The sequence below is a fragment of the Rhinopithecus bieti genome, unplaced genomic scaffold (genome assembly GCF_001698545.2).
Source record: "Rhinopithecus bieti isolate Rb0 unplaced genomic scaffold, ASM169854v2 scaffold_20840, whole genome shotgun sequence".
Classification (NCBI taxonomy): domain Eukaryota; kingdom Metazoa; phylum Chordata; class Mammalia; order Primates; family Cercopithecidae; genus Rhinopithecus; species Rhinopithecus bieti.
The window spans coordinates 590,959-609,052 of NW_016809955.1; the positions used below are offsets into that span (position 1 = coordinate 590,959).

An 18,094-nucleotide genomic window follows, 5' to 3' on the forward strand; every position below is an offset into this window, starting at 1 on the left:
CTACATAAGTTGAACTAATGATGTGACACACAAACTGTTGTGAAAAATGCCAGTTACTTTGAATGTAAGCATTTTTCCCAAAATCATTTATGTGTCTAAACTAATTCCTTTTATAAATCAATAAGAAAATGATGAAACAATTCAACAGGAATATGAACAAAGGAAATAAAACTCAGAGAAGAAACATAAATGTTCAATAAATATATAAAGATATTTAATTAAATTCATGAGTAATCAGAAAAATGGAAATTTAGATGGGATCCCTTTTATTCACCCATAACATCAACAAAAAGTTGGAGAATACCCAGCAGTAAAAAGGTGTGGGGAAATGAATGCTGTCATATTCTCTTGAGGACAGAGTAAGTTGGCACAACATTTTTAAGGGCAGTTAAAATTTCATATCTACATAGTCTGCAGTCCAACAATTCCATTTCTAGAGATCCATTCTTTTTTCTCTTTTAGACGGAGTCTCGCTTTGTTGCCAGGCTGGAGTGCAGTGGTGCAATCTCGCTCACTGCAACCTCTGCCTCCTGGGTTCAAGGGATCCTCCTGCCTCAGCCTCCCGAGTAGCTGGGATGATAGGTGTGCACCACCATGCCCAGCTAATTTTTTTGTATTTTTAGTAGAGATGGGGTTTCACCATGTTGGTCAGGATGGTCCCAATCTCTTGACCTCGTGATTTGCCCNAACTCAGAGAAGAAACATAAATGTTCAATAAATATATAAAGATATTTAATTAAATTCATGAGTAATCAGAAAATGGAAATTTAGATGGGATCCCTTTTATTCACCCATAACATCAACAAAAGTTGGAGAATACCCAGCAGTAAAAGGTGTGGGGAAATGAATGCTGTCATATTCTCTTGAGGACAGAGTAAGTTGGCACAACATTTTAAGGGCAGTTAAAATTTCATATCTACATAGTCTGCAGTCCAACAATTCCATTTCTAGAGATCCATTCTTTTTTCTCTTTTAGACGGAGTCTCGCTTTGTTGCCAGGCTGGAGTGCAGTGGTGCAATCTCGCTCACTGCAACCTCTGCCTCCTGGGTTCAAGGGATCCTCCTGCCTCAGCCTCCCGAGTAGCTGGGATGATAGGTGTGCACCACCATGCCCAGCTAATTTTTTTGTATTTTTAGTAGAGATGGGGTTTCACCATGTTGGTCAGGATGGTCCCAATCTCTTGACCTCGTGATTTGCCCGCCTTGGCCTCCCAAAGTGCTGGGATTAAAAAAAGAAGCACAAGAATAAAAAGAATATAACCATGTATTACTTGTATAATAAAAAATAAATTTAAATTGCCTCTTATTTTAAAGACAGTGTACCAAATTTAATTTAAAAATAACCATAGGATTGCAATCAACAGAGGTTGATTTGGGGTATTGAGGGGAAATATCTTTTCTCAGAGGTACCAATCTCAAAATTCTGGACCAAAAAGGACCTTACAATGCAGACAGTTTTTTGTCATATTTGGAGAGAATATACTCACAGTTTCTCAGTCCAACTGTATGTTTCCACACATTTGCATCAATGTAAGTAATATAGTTTCCTTGCAAATGTCTGTGAAGAAACACAATTTATATCCTTGAATAGGTAGGAAAAGAAAAAACAGGATAAGTAAAAGAATCATGGCAACCTTGTGGGAAGTATTTAGATACAGAAAATAACACCTGCTTTCTAATTTCCAGAGGTATAAGCTTCCCAGTTTGCACAATTTTTTTAAAGAAGCAATGTAAATGTTTTAATACTAACAATCCCACAGCATTTACTGCCATCTTGTAATAACATAAAGGTAATCAAAACAGTATGAATAAATGTTCATATTGGACGAAGGACATCTAAAAACAAACTGTATCCTTTTCTACAATTTCTCACTTCATTGATCATTTCCAGTTGGAGACACTTTATAGTAGAGTAATATTATCTCCTTTTAGCATGATCCGACCCAGTTGTTTTCTTGACTTTGTTTTAGAATGAATCTCTTCTGCATCATCTAATACAAGGTTCATATACTCATTAAAACCAATGACACAGCCTTCTATCCACATATTCCCTTGCTCATAGAGCCACGCCTGAATCCACAATCTATTTTGTAAGTATCTGAAGATGAGGTTGATGGGCTGCACCATAACCTTCTGCATTTTCTGGCCCTGGTCACGGTACGCCATGGTGGAATTTCACAAAGCGCACACCTGCACACTGCCTCTGAGAGCAGCTTCCCCCAGTTTGCACAATTAATCAAGAAATAATGTGGGGCCACTGGCACAAATGACGAGGCATCTCCCGGAAGCTTAACTTCCTATCTATCCAATCTCTTGGACAGATAATGGCAGTTAATTACTTTGAATGTAAGTATTTTATCCAAAATCATTTGTGTCTAAACAAACTCCTTCTACAAATCAATACAAAAATGATAGATAACACAACAGAAAAATAGGCATAAGCTTATTATTATAAACAAATAAGAAGAAAGAAACCCTATGCCAGGTAACACCAAAGCTTGGGCTCAGTGCCCTCTGTTAAAACATCCTAGGATTTTTCTTTCCACTCCTATCACAACCGATCTGACTTAACCCCTTCTCACTTTACACCTATGTTTTGCTAGACATTTCTATTTTGTTACCCTGAATTAAGCTTTCCCTTGTAGAGCACTCTACATATGGATTCTGAAATAATTTTCTGCCTGTCTACACTTGAACATAAAGCAAAAAATAAAATAAAATAATCCTCCTGGTCGGGCATGGTTGCTTATGCCTGTAATCCCAGCACTTTGAGAGGCTGAGGTGGGCAGATTGTGAGGTCAGGAGTTCGAGACCAGCCTGGCCAATATGGTGAAACACCCATCTCTACTAAAAATACAAAAATTAGCCAGGCGTGGTGCCAGGTTCCTGTAGTCCCAGCTACCTGGGAGGCTGAGGCAGGAGAATCACTTGAAACTGGGAGGCAGAGGTTGCAGTGAGCTGAGATCACACCATTGCACTCCAGCCTGGGCGACAGAGTGAGACTCTGTCTCAAAAAAAAAAAAAAAAAAAAATCAAAAAATCTCCTTATTTAATAATTTAATCTCTCTGGCTTGGAAACTTTCAATGACTTTCCATATCTCACTGTGTGGCCTTCAAATTCCTATGTCTGATAATAAAGGTTCTACATAATCATATTTTCATTGCTCCCTCAAAAAATTATTTGCAGCCAGATTGGACTACTAAATTCTGATCATACCTGTAGCTATGTCTTTGTCATCTCGTAATGCATTGGAGGTTGACCTGCAACCTCCTTAAGTGGCTCTGGAAGCTGAGCTGGATTGAAGGTTCGACCTCCTTGGGGGGCTCTGGAGCCTGAACTGTGGCCTCCTGTTGGGCTGGAGAAGGTTCTGCCTCTATTTGGGGCACTGGGGTCTGAGCTGGAAACTCCTACTGAGTTAGAGATGGTTACACCTCTTGAGGGAACTCTGGATATAAAGATGGGGACACCTGCTGAGTCGGAGAGAGTTCTACCAACATAGGGTCCTCTGAAGATTGAGCAGGGCCTGCCTGCTGGACTGGAGAGGATTCTACCTCTCCAGGTGGCTTTAAAATCTGAGTTTGGGCCAGTTGTAGGACTGGAGATGGCTCAACCTTCTCAGGTGGCTCTGATGGCTGAGCTGGCATCTCCAGCTATGGTGGAAGACTGACCTCTTCAGTGGACTTCAGAAAATGACCTGAGACTTCCTGCTGGGTTTCAGATGGTTCAACGTCCTTAAGGGGGCCTGATGGCTCAGCTGGGGACTCAGGCTGAACTGGAGAAGATTCTACCTCTTTAGGTGGATCTGGGATCTGAGTTGTGGCTGCTTGCTGGGTTGGAGATTTAATCTTTACAGGAGAATCCAGAAGAGGGATCAGGCGGGGTTAGAGAAAAGTCACCCTGCTCAATGGGAATAGGAGCGCTGTCCTGCTGGACTGGAGAAGGTTCAGCCTCCATAGTGACTGCTGTAGGTATGGTAAGCTCCATATTCACTTTTTTTTTTTTTTTGAGATGGAGTCTCGCTCTGTCACCCAGGCTGGAGTGCAGTGGCGCGATCTTGGCTCACTGCAAGCTCCGCTTCCTGGGTTCATGCCATTCTCCTGCCTCAGTCTCCCGAATAGCTGGGACCACAGGTGCCTGCGACAATGACTGGCTAATTTTTTGTATTTTTAGTAGAGACGGGGTTTCACCGTGTTAGCCAGGATGATCTCGATCTCCTGACCTCGTGATCCACTTGTCTTGGCCTCTCAAATTTCTGGGACTACAGGCATGAGCCGCCACGCCCGGCCAGTATTCACATATTTAACTGTGGTATTAGGCAAAGCTTAACTACTTCTGAATACGGAAGAGAGATCTAGAGGTGAAAATACCATCTTACAATTAAATGAACTTACAATGTCTGAGGAGAGCTGAGTGAGTTGGAGACGGAGTCGTGGGGTCTTGATAGACTTGGCAGAAGTTCATCATTTCCAGGGGTATTTAGCTGCTGAATGATAATCTGTTGCTGGTCTTTCAAACGTTTAAACTGCTCAGGGGATATTAAAGACTGAGCTGGGACCCTGTGTTGAGTTAAAATTTCAACCTGGTAGGTGAACTCTGGGGTCATCGTAACCATGTGATCCACAGGCTTAACAATGACATGGTGAAATGTTGGAGGCTGAACTTGATCATGACTTATAGGAGAAACTGTTACCCCATGATGCTCTGGACGTTGAGCTACAACTTCATTAGGGAGCTCTGAAGGCTGAGCTGGGGCATCTTTCTGGGTTGGAGAAGACTCGACCCACTCAGGGGTCTGTGGATGCTCACCTGCAGCCTCCTACTGTATTGGAGAGGGGTTCTCATATCTAGTAGGTTCTGGAGATTCAACCGAAGTCTCCTGTTGAGCTGGTAAAGGGCCAGCCTCTTCCAATGACTCTGTAGGCAGAGGTGTGCCCCCGTGCTGGGTGTCGGAATGTTCCACATCATTAATTGGCCCTGAGAGCTGAGCTGTAGCCTCCTGATGGATTGGAGAAGTTCCCACCTCTGCAGTAGGCTCTGTTGCTATGGTGAGCTTTGTATCTGGAGGCTTAACAGTGACACTGGGCAAATCTCAGTGTTGAACTTGATGGTGACCGGGAGGTGGAACTGTTACTTGATGATGTTCTGGAGGCTGAGCTGGGGTCTCCTGCAGGCTAGAGAGGATTCAACTTCCCCAGAAGACTCAGAAGGCAGACCTGGCTGCTCCTGCTCACTGGGGAACGTTCAGCCTTCACAGGAGGACCTGGAGGCTCAGTTGTGGCCTCCTGTTGGGTTGCAGAAGGTTACATCTGCTCTGGATGCTGGTTTGGGGCCTCCTGCCGGGCTGGAGAAGAGTCAGTGTCCTTGGTAGGCTCGGAAGTTATGCTAATCTCTACATCTGCAGGTTTAACTGTAATGTTTGGCAAGTTATAATGAGCTTGATATGCACCCTAAGTTTGAACTGTCACCTCATGATTCAGTGGAGTTTAAGCTGCACTCTCTATAGAAGACTCTGGAGGCAGAGTTGGGGTCTCCTCCTGGGTCTGAGAAAATTCCACCTCCTTAGAAAACTCAGAAGGCTGAGCTGGCTGCTTCTGCTCTCTGGAGGAAGGTTCAGCCTCCACAGGAGGACCTGGAGGCTCAGCTGGAGTCCCTTGCTCAGGGCAAAATATTTCATCTCCTCAGGGCACTCTGGTGTCTGGGCTGGGGCCTCTAATTGGGTTGAGGAAGAGTCCACCTCCCCGGGATTCTCTGGAGGCTGAGCTGCAGCCTAGTCTACAAAATTTCCACCATACCTGTAACCATGCCTTTGCCTAGACTGTACTCCCATTTGTTTTCTATTTAACAAATTAGCCAGGGCATGGTGGCTCATGCCTGTAATCCCAGCACTTTAGGAGGCCAAGGTGGGCAGATCACAAGGGCAGGAGATCGAGACCACGGTGAAACCCCGTCTCTACTAAAAATACAAAAAATTAGCTGGGCGCAGTGGTGGGTGCCTGTAATCCCAGCTGAGGATTGGGAGGCTGAGGCAGGAGAATGGCGTGAACCCAGGAGGCGGAGCTTGCAGTGAGCTGAGATGGCACCACTGCACTCCAGCCTGAGTGACAGAGCGAGACTCCGTCTCAAAAAAAAAAAAAAAAACAAAAAAAAACAAATTATAGCTACACTTTAAGCCCCAAGTAAGTTTCAGCTTATTGATGTAGCTTTCCCTGATCTCCACACCTCAAGGATGACAGATTCTGGTGAATTCTAGCACTGATCTGCATTATCTTGTATTACTTCATTATATATACCTCCTTTTTATGCCTATTCTCTTTCTTCCCTCCTATCATTTTCATGTTCTGAAGACAGTATCATACTTGGGCCAGGGCTGGACACAAAACAACTGCTACATAAAGAAAGTCAATTTCAGCAGCAAGGCAGGACCAAGCTCAGTATCCAGTATCACCCAGTGTCACATTTCAACCTTTAGACCTGGGGCTTACCATAACTCCAGTATCCACGAAGGAGGCTGAGCATTTGACAACCCTGAGGAAAACTGTATTCCTTCAAAACACCCTGAAGTGACGCTTCCAACTCCAGACCACGTGCAGGCTCAGCACACAAACCTAACTGAGGTCACAGTTTAACCTTTGGATCTGAAACTTACCACAACATACTACAGAGGATTTCCTCCAACCATGGAGAACTCAAACCAACTTCCAGAACCACCTACAGAGGTTGTAGCTCAACTTCCATCTCATTAAGCAGTGACAGTTCCAACACAAGGTCAGGATCAAGCTCAGCATTCAACACTGGCCAGTGTCACACTTCAACTTTTTGACCTGGGGTTTATCATCACTCCAGAATCCACTACAGAAATTGAACTTTCTCCAACCATGCAGGAGACCCCAACTCAGCCCCCTAAGGAAGTTGTACCCCAGCCTCCAGTATATCAAGAGGTGACAGTTCCGACACCGGGTCAGGATCAAGCTCAGCATCCAATGTCACCCATCGTTACAGTTCAACCTCTGGACCTGGTGGACTTAGCATAACTTCAGAACCCACTACAGAGGTTGAACATTCTACACCCCTGAAGAAGACTATAGTTCCTCTGAAGCACCCTGAGGTGACACTTCCACATCCACACCAGGTTCAGACTCTACATTCAAACCTGAGTCAAGTCAACCTTTGTAGTAGGTTCTGGTTCTGTAGTTACGGTAAGCTCCACATTTGGGTCTGGAACTTACCTTAACTCTATGGAGGCTGAACCTTCTTCAACCATGCAGAAGACCCCAACTCGGCCTCCAGAGCTACCTAAGGAGTTTGTAGCTCAACCGCCTGTGTATTGTTATCAGATACCCATTCCAACACCAAGCCAGGATCAAGCTCTGCCCTTCTACAGCTCTGAGGACTACAGCTCCTCCTCCAAAGCACCCTGAGGTGACACTTCCACTTCCAGACAAGAACCAGGCTCAGCATCAAAACCTGACTCAATTCACAGTTCAACCTTTGGACCTGGAGCTTACCATAACTACAGAACCTACTACAGAGGTTAAAACTTCTCCAACCATGGAGAAGACCTCAACTCAGCTTTCGGACCCGGGGCTTGCCCTAACTCCAGAACCCACTACAAAGACTGAGCATTCTACAGGCCTGGACAAGACTACAGCTCCACGACAAGACCAAGTTCAGACTCGGCATTGAAACCTGACTGAAGTCACACGTTCACCTTCTGAACTAGAACCTACTCAGAATTCATTGGTGCGGTCTGAAAGTTCCACTCAGAACTAAGGCTTTAACTCCACAAGAGGAGCAGAAGGCCTCTACAAGCACCAACATATGTGAGCTCTGGACCTGCAGAGATGAGATGTATTGATCTCATCTGTCATGTATTGATCTCAGCCCAAAACAGAGGCTCCACCAAGTGCCCGTGCCAGAACCCAGCACCTACAATGGCACCTTCACCATCTTGTAAGAATCACCTTTCCTCAATTGTTCTCTGTGTGCTGCCTGACATGGCAGCTTTTTCCTGGAGGCCTTCCTGGGCCTTCTTTAATCTCACCAAACCACATGGACAACTGACTTTCTGCTTTCGCTTTTGCTTGTCATCTCTTCCTTCTCCTCATTCTCCTTTACTATTAGGCCCCTTCTCTGGTCTTTTACTTGTGATTGCTCTAATCCTTTTCTTATCCATTTTTCTTTTTTTTTTTTCTTTTTTTCTTTTTGAGACGGAGTCTCGCTCTGTCACCCAGGCTGGAATGCAGTGGCATGATCTCAGCTCACTGCAAGCTCTGCCTCCCGGGTTCACGCCATTCTCCTGCCTCAGCCTCCTGAGTAGCTGGGACTACAGGCGCCCGCCACCTCGCCCGGATAGTTTTTTGTATTTTTTTTTTAGTAGAGACGGGGTTTCACCGTGTTAGCCAGGATGGTCTCGATCTCCTGACCTCGTGATCCGCCCGTCTCAGCCTCCCAGAGTGCTGGGATTACAGGCTTGAGCCACCGCGCCCGGCCTCCATTTTTCTTTATCCCCATCACATCATTGCTTAACTGCTGCTCTCCTCCTATTTGCACTTCACCCTCTTTACAGCACTCTGTCTCTCTCTCCATCTCAGTGATAGTGCTCTAGGTGGTTAAGAGTGGATTCTGGAGCCAGGTTACTGAGTTTGAACCCAGGTCCGTCATTTGTTAGCTTGGTTACCCTGAACAAGTTATTCTCTGTGACTCAATTTCCTCATCTTTAAACTGGGGATTATGCTAGTTACCATGCCATAGGATTATTGTGAGATTTGCGTGAATACATGTATTACTTACATCGGTGCCTACCATATTTGGGAGTGTTGGCTGCTAACATGATTACTCAGTCCTTTAGTTATGTCCAGAACTCATCATCTCATAATGCTTTGGAGGTTGAGCTGCAACCCGCTTAGGTGACTCTGGAAGCTGACCTGGGACCATCTGCTGGCTTGAAAGTTCTATATTCTTGGGGGGGGGGCTCTGAAGCCTGAACTGTGACCTCCTGCTGGTTTGGAGAAGGCTCTGCCTCCACAGCGGGTATGGAGTCTGAGCTGGAAAGTTTTGCTGAGTTAGAGAGGGTCCCACTTCCTGAGGGAGCTGTGGAGGCAAAGATGGGCTAGCTGCTGGATTGGAGAGGGTTCTACCACAATACAGGGCTCTGAAGACTGAGCAGGGACTGCCTGCTGGACTGGAGAGGATTCTACCTTTTTAAGTGGCTCTAAAAGCTGAATTAGGGCCTGCTGTAGGACTGGAGATAGTTCAACCTTCTCAGGTAGCTCTGATGGCTGAGCTCAGCCGGAAACTCCCCCCTTAGGAGGATTTGGATTCTGAGCTGTAGCCTCTGGCTGGGCTGAAGATTCACTCTCTTCAGGAGACTCCAGAGGTAGGAAAGGGGAATTAGGATGGGCTAGAGAAAAGTCAGTCTGCTCATTGGAAATAGGAGGGTTGTCCTGCTGGACTGGAGAAGGTTCAATCTCTATAGTGACTACTGTAGGTATGGTAAACTCTATATTCACATTTTTAACTGTGATTTTAGGCCAAGTTGAATTATTTCTGAATATTGAAGACAGATCTTCAGGTGAAAAATTCCATCTCATCATTCAGTGGACTTACAATGTCTGAGGAGAGCTGAGCTGGAGACCAAGTTGTGGGCTTTTGAGCAAGAGGAGAAAGTTCATCATTTTCAGGGAGTTAACTGCTGAATGATAATCTCTTGCTCATCTTTCAAATGGCTAAACTTTTCAGGGGACATTAAGGACTGAGCTTGATGGTGACCTGGAGGTGAAACTGTTACCTCATAATGTTTTCAAGGCTGAGCTGGAATCTCCTGCTGGGCTGGAGAAAATTCAACCTCCCAGGAGACTCAGAAGGCTGAGCTGGCTGCTCATGTTCACCGAGAAAAGGATCAGTCTCCACAGGAGAACATGGAGGCTCAGTTGGGGCCTCCTCTTGGGTTGCGGAAGTTTCCACCTCCTCTGGAGGGTAGGTTGGGGCCTCCTGCTGGACTGGAGAAGATTCATTATCCTTGGTAGGCTCTGAAGTTATGCTAATCTCTACATCCACAGGTTTAACTGTAATGCTTGGCAAGGTGTAATGAGCTCCATCCTTACCCTGAGGTTAAATTGTCACCCATGATTCAGTGGAGTTTGAGCTGCATTCTTCATAGAAGACTCCGGAGGCTGAACTGGGGTCTCCTGCTGGGTCTGAGAAGGTTCAACCTCCCCAGGAAACTCAGAAGGCTGAGCTGGCTGCTCCTGCTTACTGGAGGAAGGTTCGACTGCCACAGGAGGGCCTGGAGGCTCAGCCAGAGTCCCTTGCTGGGTTGCTGAAGATTTAATCTCCTCAGGGTGCTCTGGTATCTGAGCTGGGGCCTTTAATTGGGTTGAGGAAGAGTCCACCTCTTCGGGGTTCTCTGGAGGCTGAGCTTGGGCCATTCTACTCAACCTCAACCACACCTGTAACCATGCCTTTGCCTAGACTGTACTCCTATTTTTTCTTATTTGACAAGTTATAGCTAATCTTTAAGCCCCAGGTAAATTTTTAGTTGATTGATGCAGCTTCCCCTGACCTCCATAACTCAAGGATCACAGATTCTGGTGAATTCTAGCACTGATGGTCTGTATCATGTTTTAGTACTTTATTATTTACACCTCCATTTTTATGCTTATTGTCTTCTATCATTTTCATGTTCTGGAGACAGTGTCATACTTGTCCCTGGGTTGGACACAAAACGGGTGCTACATATAGAAAGTCAGGGACAAAGATGAGTTCTGGACATAACTAAAGAGCTAAGTAATGTTCACAGCCACTGCTCCTACATATACTAAGGACTGATGCAAGTATTACAGGTATTCACTCACCTAAATTTCACAACAATCCTATGAAATGGTAACTAGCATAACCCCCAGTTTAAAGATGAGGAAATTGAGTCACAGAGAATAACTTGTTCAGGGTAACCAAGCTAATAAATGACAGACCTGGGTTCAAAGCCAGTAACCTGGCTCCAGAATTCACTCTTAACCACCTAGAACACTATCACTGAGACGGAGAGAGAGACAGAGTGCTGTAAAGAGGGTGAAGTGCAAATAGGAGGAGAGCAGCAGTTAAGCAACAATGTGATGGGGATAAAGAAAAATGGATAAGAAAAAGATGAAGAGCAATCACAAGTAAAAGACCAGAGAAGGGGCCTAACAGTAAAGGAGAATGAGGAGAAGGAAGAGATGACAGGCAACAGCGAAAGCAGAAAGTCAGTTGTCCCTGTGGTTTGGTGAGAAAAAGAAGGCGCAAGAAGGCCTCCAGGAAAAAGCTGCCATGTCAGGCAGCACACAGAGAACAACTGAGGAAAGGTGATTCTTACAAGATGGTGAAGGTGCCATTGTAGGTGCTGGGTTCCGGCACGGGCACTTGGTGGAGCCTCTGCTTTGGGCTGAGATCAATACATGACAGTGTCTCATCTCTGCAGGTACAGAACTCACATATGTTGGTGCTTGTGGAGACCTTCTGTTCCTCTTGTGCAGTTAAAGCCTTATTTTGGGCGTAACTTTCAGACTGAACCAATGAATCCTGAGTAGGTTCTAGTTCAAAGGTGGACCTCAGACTTCAGTCAGGTTTTGATGCTGAGTCTGAACCTGGTCTGGACGTGGAGCTGTAGTCTTGTCTGGGGCTGTAGAATGCTCAATGTCTACATGGGGCTAGAGTTACGGCAAGCCCCAGGTCTGGAGGCTGAGTTGTGGTCTCCTCTGTGATTGGAAAAGGTTCACCCCTGTAGTAGGTTCTGTAGTTATTGTAAGTTCCAAGTTCAAAAGTTGAACTATGACTTGGGTCTGGTTTGAGTGCTGAAGACTGACCTTTGTCTCATGGTGGAAGTGTCACCTTAGGGAGCTTTGGCAGAGAAGCTGTAGTCATCATGGCTCTAGAAGGTTCAACCTTTGTGTCCCGACCTGCAGGACAGTCGAACGGGCCCTGGAAGGGGGAGTGGGAATTGGAGGAGACAAGAAAACACAAGAAATGGAGACAAGACAAACAGCCTGATCAAGTCTCGTTTATTGAGTGTAGGGTCATGCCTTATATAGGCTGGCAGGGGAAGAGGTTGGGCCAGGGCGGTGATAGNAGGGAGCTTTGGCAGAGAAGCTGTAGTCATCATGGCTCTAGAAGGTTCAACCTTTGTGTCCCGACCTGCAGGACAGTCGAACGGGCCCTGGAAGGGGGAGTGGGAATGGAGGAGACAAGAAAACACAAGAAATGGAGACAAGACAAACAGCCTGATCAAGTCTCGTTTATTGAGTGTAGGGTCATGCCTTATATAGGCTGGCAGGGGAAGAGGTTGGGCCAGGGCGGTGATAGGGGGCCGGGTCTTCTCAAATTACAATCGCGCATGCGCCGTGGGTTTGTACTTTTCCCGGGCGCGGGATCGCACCTGCGCCCTGGGCTGCATATCTTCCTGGGCGGGAAAATGTTTGCGTGAGCGCTGGAAAGGTTGGCGCGCGTGGGAACAGTTTTGGCGCGCGCGGGAGAAACTTAGGCGCGCGCGGGAAAAGCTTTGGGCGCGCGCGGGAAGGGTTTGTAAATAAAGAACCCGGGAATGTGCCCTCTTGTCTCCGCTTTGCAGAGATCAAGCAACAGAGGTCGGCTAATTCCGGGCCTCATGGCTCCGGACACCTTTGTAGTGAATTCTGGAGTAATGGTAAGCCTCAGATCCAAAGGTTGAACTGTGACACTGGCTGATGTTGGATGCTTAGCTTGATCCTGGCCTTGTGTTGGAACAGACATCTCATTATAATACCCAGGAGGGTAAACTACAACCTCCTTAGGTAGCTCTGGAGGCTGAGTTGGGGTTTTATGCATGGTTGAAGGTTCAACCTCCATAGAGGATTCTGGAGTTAAGGTAAGTTTCAGATCCAAAGGTTGAAATGTGACTTGAGTCAGGTTTGAATGCCAAGTCTGAACCTGGTGTGGATGTGGAAGTGTCACCTCAGGGTGCTTTGGAGGAACTATAGTCTTCTTCAGGGGTGTAGAATGTTCTACCTCTGTAGTGGGTTCTGGAGTTATGGTAAGTCCCAGGTACAGAGGTTTAACTGTAATGCTGGGTGATATTCAATGCTGAGCTCGATCCTGACCTGGTGTTGAAATTGTTACCTCTTGAAATACTGGAGGTTAAGGTATAACTTCCTGAGGATGCTGAGTTGGGGTCTCCTGCATGGCTGGAAAAGTTCAACCTCTGTAGTGGATCCTGGAGTGATGATAAGCCCCAGGTCCAAAGGTTGAAGTGCGACACTGGCCAGTGTTGAATGCCGAGCTTGTTCCTGACCTCGTATTGGAACTGTCACCTCATAATGAGCTGAAGGTTGAGTTACAACCTCCATAGGTTGCTCTGGAAGCTGAGTTGAATTCTCCATGGTTGGAGAAAATATATCCTCTGTAGTAGGTTGTTGATTCGTGGTAAATTCCAGATCCAAAGGTTGCACTGTGGCCTCAGGTTTGTGTGCTGAGCCTGCACATGGTCTGAAGGTGGAAGGGTCACCTCAGGGTGTTTTGGAGGAGCTGTAGTCATCCTCAGCATTATAGAATGCTCAGCCTCCATAGTGGGTTCTGGAGTTATGGTAAGCTCCATGTGTAAAGGTTGAAATGTGACACTGGGTGATGCTGGATACTGAGCTTGGTCTTGGCCTGCTGTTGGAATTGTCATTTCATAATGCTGGATACTGAGCTTGGTCCTGGCTTGCTGTTATAATTGTCATCTCATAATGCATTAGAGGTTGAACTGCAACCCCCTTAGGGGGCTCTGGAAGCTGAGCTGGGACCATCTACTGACTTGAAGGTTCTGCCTCCTTAGGAGGCTCTGGAGCCTGAACTGTGGCCTTCTGCTGAGCTGGAGAAGGTTCTGTCTCCATAGGGGGCTCTCGAGTCTGAGTTGGACCCTCCTGCTGAGTTAGAGATGGTTCCACCTCCTAAGGGAGATTTGGAGGCAAAGATGCGGCCATCTGCTGTGTCAAAGAAGATTCTACCACCATAGGGCTCTGAAGACTGAGCAAGCACTGCCTACTGGACTGGAGAGGATTCTACCTCTTCAGGTGGCTCTAAAAGCTGAGTTGAGGCCTGCTGTAGGACTGAAGATGGTTTGACCTTCTCAGGTGGCCAATGGCTGAGCTGGTATCTTCAGCTTTGGTGGACTGACCTCTGCAGTGGACTTTGGAGGATGACCTGAGGCTTCCTGCTGGGTTGCAGATGGTTCAACCTGCTTAGGGAGCTCTAGTGCCTCAGCTGGGGACTCTTGCTGGACTGGAGAAAATTCCACCCCTTTAGGGGAATCTGGGGTCTGAGCTGTGGTCTTGTGCTGTGATGGAGATTCAGTCTTTTCAGGAGAATCCAGAGGTGGGGAAGGGGTATCATGCTGGGTTGGAGAAAAGTCAGCCTACTCAGTGGGAATAGGATTGTCCTGCTGGACTGGGGAAGGTTCACTCTCCATAGTGACTTCTGTAGGTATGGTGAGGTCCATATCCATATTTTTAACTGTGGTATTAGGGAAAGTTGAATTGTTTCTGAATATTAAAGACAGATCTAGAGGCAAAAATACCATCTCATCATTCAATGACCTTACAAAGTCTGAGGAGAGCTGAGTTGGAGACTGAGTTGTGGACTCTTGAGGGACTGGAGGAAGTTCATCATTTTCAGGGGTATTTGGCTGCTGAATAATCATTTCTCGCTGGTCTTTCAAATGCTGAAACTGGTAAGGGGACATTGAGGACTGAGCTGGGGCCCCGCGTTTGGTTAAAATTTCAACCTGTTAGGTGAACTCTGGTGTCATGGTTACCATTTGATGCACAGGTTTCACAGTGTCATTGTGCAATGTTGGAGGCCGAACTTGATCATGACTTAGAGAAACTGTTACCTCATGATGCGCTGGAGATTAGCTACAATTTCATTAGGGATCTCTGAAGGCTGAGCTTGGGCCTATTGCTGTGTCGGAGAAGACTCAACCTCCTCAGGCATCTGTGGATACTCAGCAGCAGTCTCCCGCTGGGCTGGAGAGAGGTTCTCATCTTTAATAGCTGGAGATTGAACTGAAGTCTCCTGTTGAACTGGTAAAGTCATCTTCTGATGACTATGGAGGCAGAGTTGGGTCCCTGTGCTTGGTAGTGGAAGGTTCTACATAATTAACTGGCCCTGAGAGCTGAGCAGTAACCTCCTGGTGGATTGGAGAAGTTCCCACCTCTGCAGTAGGCTCTGTTGCTATGATAAGCTGCATAACTGGAGGCTTAACAGTGACATTGGGCAAATCTGAATGCTGAGCTCAATGGTGACCTGAGGTGAAACTGTTACTTCGTGATGTAAGAACTGGAGGCTGAGCTGGGGTCTCGTGCTGGGCTGGAGAAGATTCAACCTCCCCAGAAGACTCAGAAGGCTGAACTGGCTGCAAATGCTCACTGGGGGAAGAGTTAGCTTCCACAGGAGGACGGGGAAGCTCAGTTGGGGTCTCCTCCTGGGTTGCAAAGGGTTCCATCTGCTCTGGAGGCTGGGTTGGGGCCTACTACTGGGCTTGAGAAGATTCTGCCTCCTTAACAGGCTCTGAGGTTATGATAATCTCCACATCTACAGGTTTAACTGTAATACTGGGTAAGTTATAATGAGATTGATCCTCAACGGGAGGCTGAAGTGTCACCTCATGATTCAGTGGAGTTTGAGCTGTACTCTCCATAGAGGACTCTGAGGCTCAGCTGGGGTCTCCTGCTGGGTCTAAGAAAGTTCAGCCTCCCCAGAAAACTGAAGGCTGAGCTGGCTGCTCCTGCTCACTGGGGGAAGGCTCAGCCTCCACAGGAGGACATGGGAGCTCAGCTGGGTCTCCTTCTGGGTTGTGGAAGGTTCTACCTCCTCTGGAGGGTGGGTTAGGGCCTCCTGCTGGGCTTGAGAGGATTCTGCCTCCTTGTTAGGCTCTGAAGTTATGGTAATCTTGAAATCGGCAGGTTTACCTGTAACGTTGGGCAAGGTAAAATGAGCTCGATCCTTACCCCGAGGTTGAACTGTCACCTCAAGATTCAGTGGAGTTTGAGCTGCACTCTCCACAGAGACTTGGGAGGCTGAGCTGGGGTCTCCTGCTGAGTCTGAGAACCTCCCCTGGAAACTCAGAAGGCTAGGCTGGCTGCTCCTGTTCACCTGGAGAAGGTTAAGCCTCCACAGGAGGAACTGGAGGTTCAGCTGGATTTCCTTGCTGGGTTACAGACGTTTTCATCTTCTCAGGGTGGTCTGGTATCTGAGCTGGGGCCTTTAATTGGGTTTAGGAAGAGTTCACCTCCTCGGGGTACTCTGGAAGCTGAGCTGCGGCTTGTTCCTGGCTTGATGTAAGTTCCTTACCTGGCTCTTGAATTATCGTAAGCTCCACATCCACAGGTTTGACTGTGACACTGGGCAAGTGTGAGTGCTGAGCTTCACTCCAACTTTTAATGGAACATTTACCTGATGATGTATTGATGGCTGAGCTACAGTCTCTTCTGAGGCAGGCAGCTGCTGTGCTGGGGCCTCCTGCTGTGTTGAAGAGTGGAGCCCCTTAAGGGACTGTGAAGGCAGAGCTGGGGCCTCCTGCTGGGTTGAAGAAGGTTCTACCTCCTCAGGGAGCTGTGGAAGCCGCACTGGGGCTTTTTGCTGGAGTGAAGAGGACTGGATCTGTCCTCTGGATTTTGAGTTTCAGGCTCTAGATGGAATTGAGAGCCCAACTTGCTCAGCGGGCCCTGGAGGCTAATCTGAGTTTACCTGTTGTTCTGGAGGCAGGCTGCCCAGATATAGTATATCCGTACTTGAATCTAAATACTCATCCTGTAAACTTTGTTTCTGACGCTGAGGTTTTGATATAAATCAGTGTGGAGTTCCAACAAAAACCTTAGCAAGCCTCCGATGCTTAGCTAGATCTTTCTTCAGGTTTTTGGGCAAAACACTAATCTTCATTGCTTTTGAATTCTGACTATCTAGAGGTGGAACAAGTATTTCATATGCCTGATAATCTGCAGCCTGATCTAGACCTACAGTTTGAACCTTACTTTTGAGGCAAAGAGGCCGAGCTAGCGTCTGGTTCTGATCCCAGTCTGACATTGGAACCAACTCTGGGAGCCCTTCTTGCAAGTCAGCTTGTCATTCAGATCCTGGTGTACAACAGCGAACTTCTCTGGCCCCAGGGGCAGCTCTCCAGCTGGATCCGTGTCCAGGAATGGAACCAAAGTCTCAGTCGGATCCTGAGTGGAGGCTGACATCTGGGTGGAAGTAAAGGACCCCAGGTTATCAAAGCCCCCCGGGTCTGTATCGGGGTGGGGGTGGATAAGCGCATGGGGAGATTCTGGGGAGAGATGGCAGAAGCGCCAAGACCAGGGGTCAGTTGGCCTCAGGGGGTCAGAGGTCAGCTGGAGTGGGCCCTGGATCTGGCTGAGCCTCCTGGACTAGTAGCCACAATAGTTGTCACGTGAGGAGGGACCGTAGGGACCACACACGCAGCCGGTATATGACATAACTTGGCGTCCCACACTAAGCTGGAGCCATTATGGCAGCCCAGAGATGCTCGCACACCTAGCAACCTTGCGCCCCTAGCAACCATGGCCCCGCCTCGTCCGTTATTTACCATATCTTTATTTAGGCAACCTTTATTAAGTTCCGTTCCAGATTTGCTCCTCGTCACCAGGGCGATCTTATCCCACAATCAGGCCCAAGCCTCCCTTCCTGCTCCACCAGAACACCCTTTCCCTCCCCTTCGCCAGGAAAGATTTGGGCGGCTGACCTAGGTGGTCCCAGGACTCCAGCAGCCTACAGTGGTGGGGCGGGGTTGGGTAGCAGCATGGCAGAGCTTCCCAAGGAAGTTAGGCGACCTCGCCTCGGGATATTCAGAAATGCTAGTCAAGTTCTGGCAGCCTGAACTCTTCCTCCTCCAAGCTGAAATCCGAGAGATACTCTTCCTCCTCTTGGCCATACTGCTTCCAGGGAGAGCAATGGACCTGCAAAATGTGCAGTTAGGGTGGCAGGCAGAACGCACAGTAGGGTCATTCATTCCAAAATGTTGCCATTTTTGCTAAACTTTTGATATCCTTTGTTGCATGTTTGATAATTCACCACTCTATTAGGTAG

The 18,094-nt window shown here is 47.2% G+C and overlaps 1 protein-coding gene and 2 pseudogenes across 4 annotated transcripts in view; all 3 read right to left on the bottom strand.

Annotated features, from left to right (window-relative positions):
- Positions 1-17,484, bottom strand: LOC108541444 (leucine-rich repeat-containing protein 37A2-like; annotated as a pseudogene). The gene is made up of 10 exons (XR_001888964.1): positions 17,439-17,484; positions 17,073-17,315; positions 15,785-15,960; positions 14,592-14,717; positions 13,806-13,941; positions 12,854-13,711; positions 11,352-11,920; positions 1,488-1,558; positions 1,189-1,219; positions 1-34 (listed from the first exon to the last, which is right to left on the bottom strand). The product of XR_001888964.1 is annotated as a leucine-rich repeat-containing protein 37A2-like (transcript).
- On the bottom strand, positions 1,738-2,691 carry LOC108541465 (small nuclear ribonucleoprotein E pseudogene; annotated as a pseudogene). Its single transcript, XR_001888969.1, has one exon. The product of XR_001888969.1 is annotated as a small nuclear ribonucleoprotein E pseudogene (transcript).
- The window catches only part of RDM1 (RAD52 motif containing 1), a 16,456-nt gene continuing 12,200 nt past the window's right edge, over positions 13,839-18,094 (bottom strand). Inside the window, exon 6 of one of the 2 annotated variants that reach the window (XM_017891013.1) lies at positions 13,839-17,964. In XM_017891013.1, coding sequence (XP_017746502.1) covers positions 17,863-17,964 — 102 coding nt within the window. In that variant the 3' untranslated portion in view covers positions 13,839-17,862. The remainder of the gene's footprint in view (positions 17,965-18,094) is intronic. The other variant, XM_017891012.1, reaches the window with a different exon arrangement.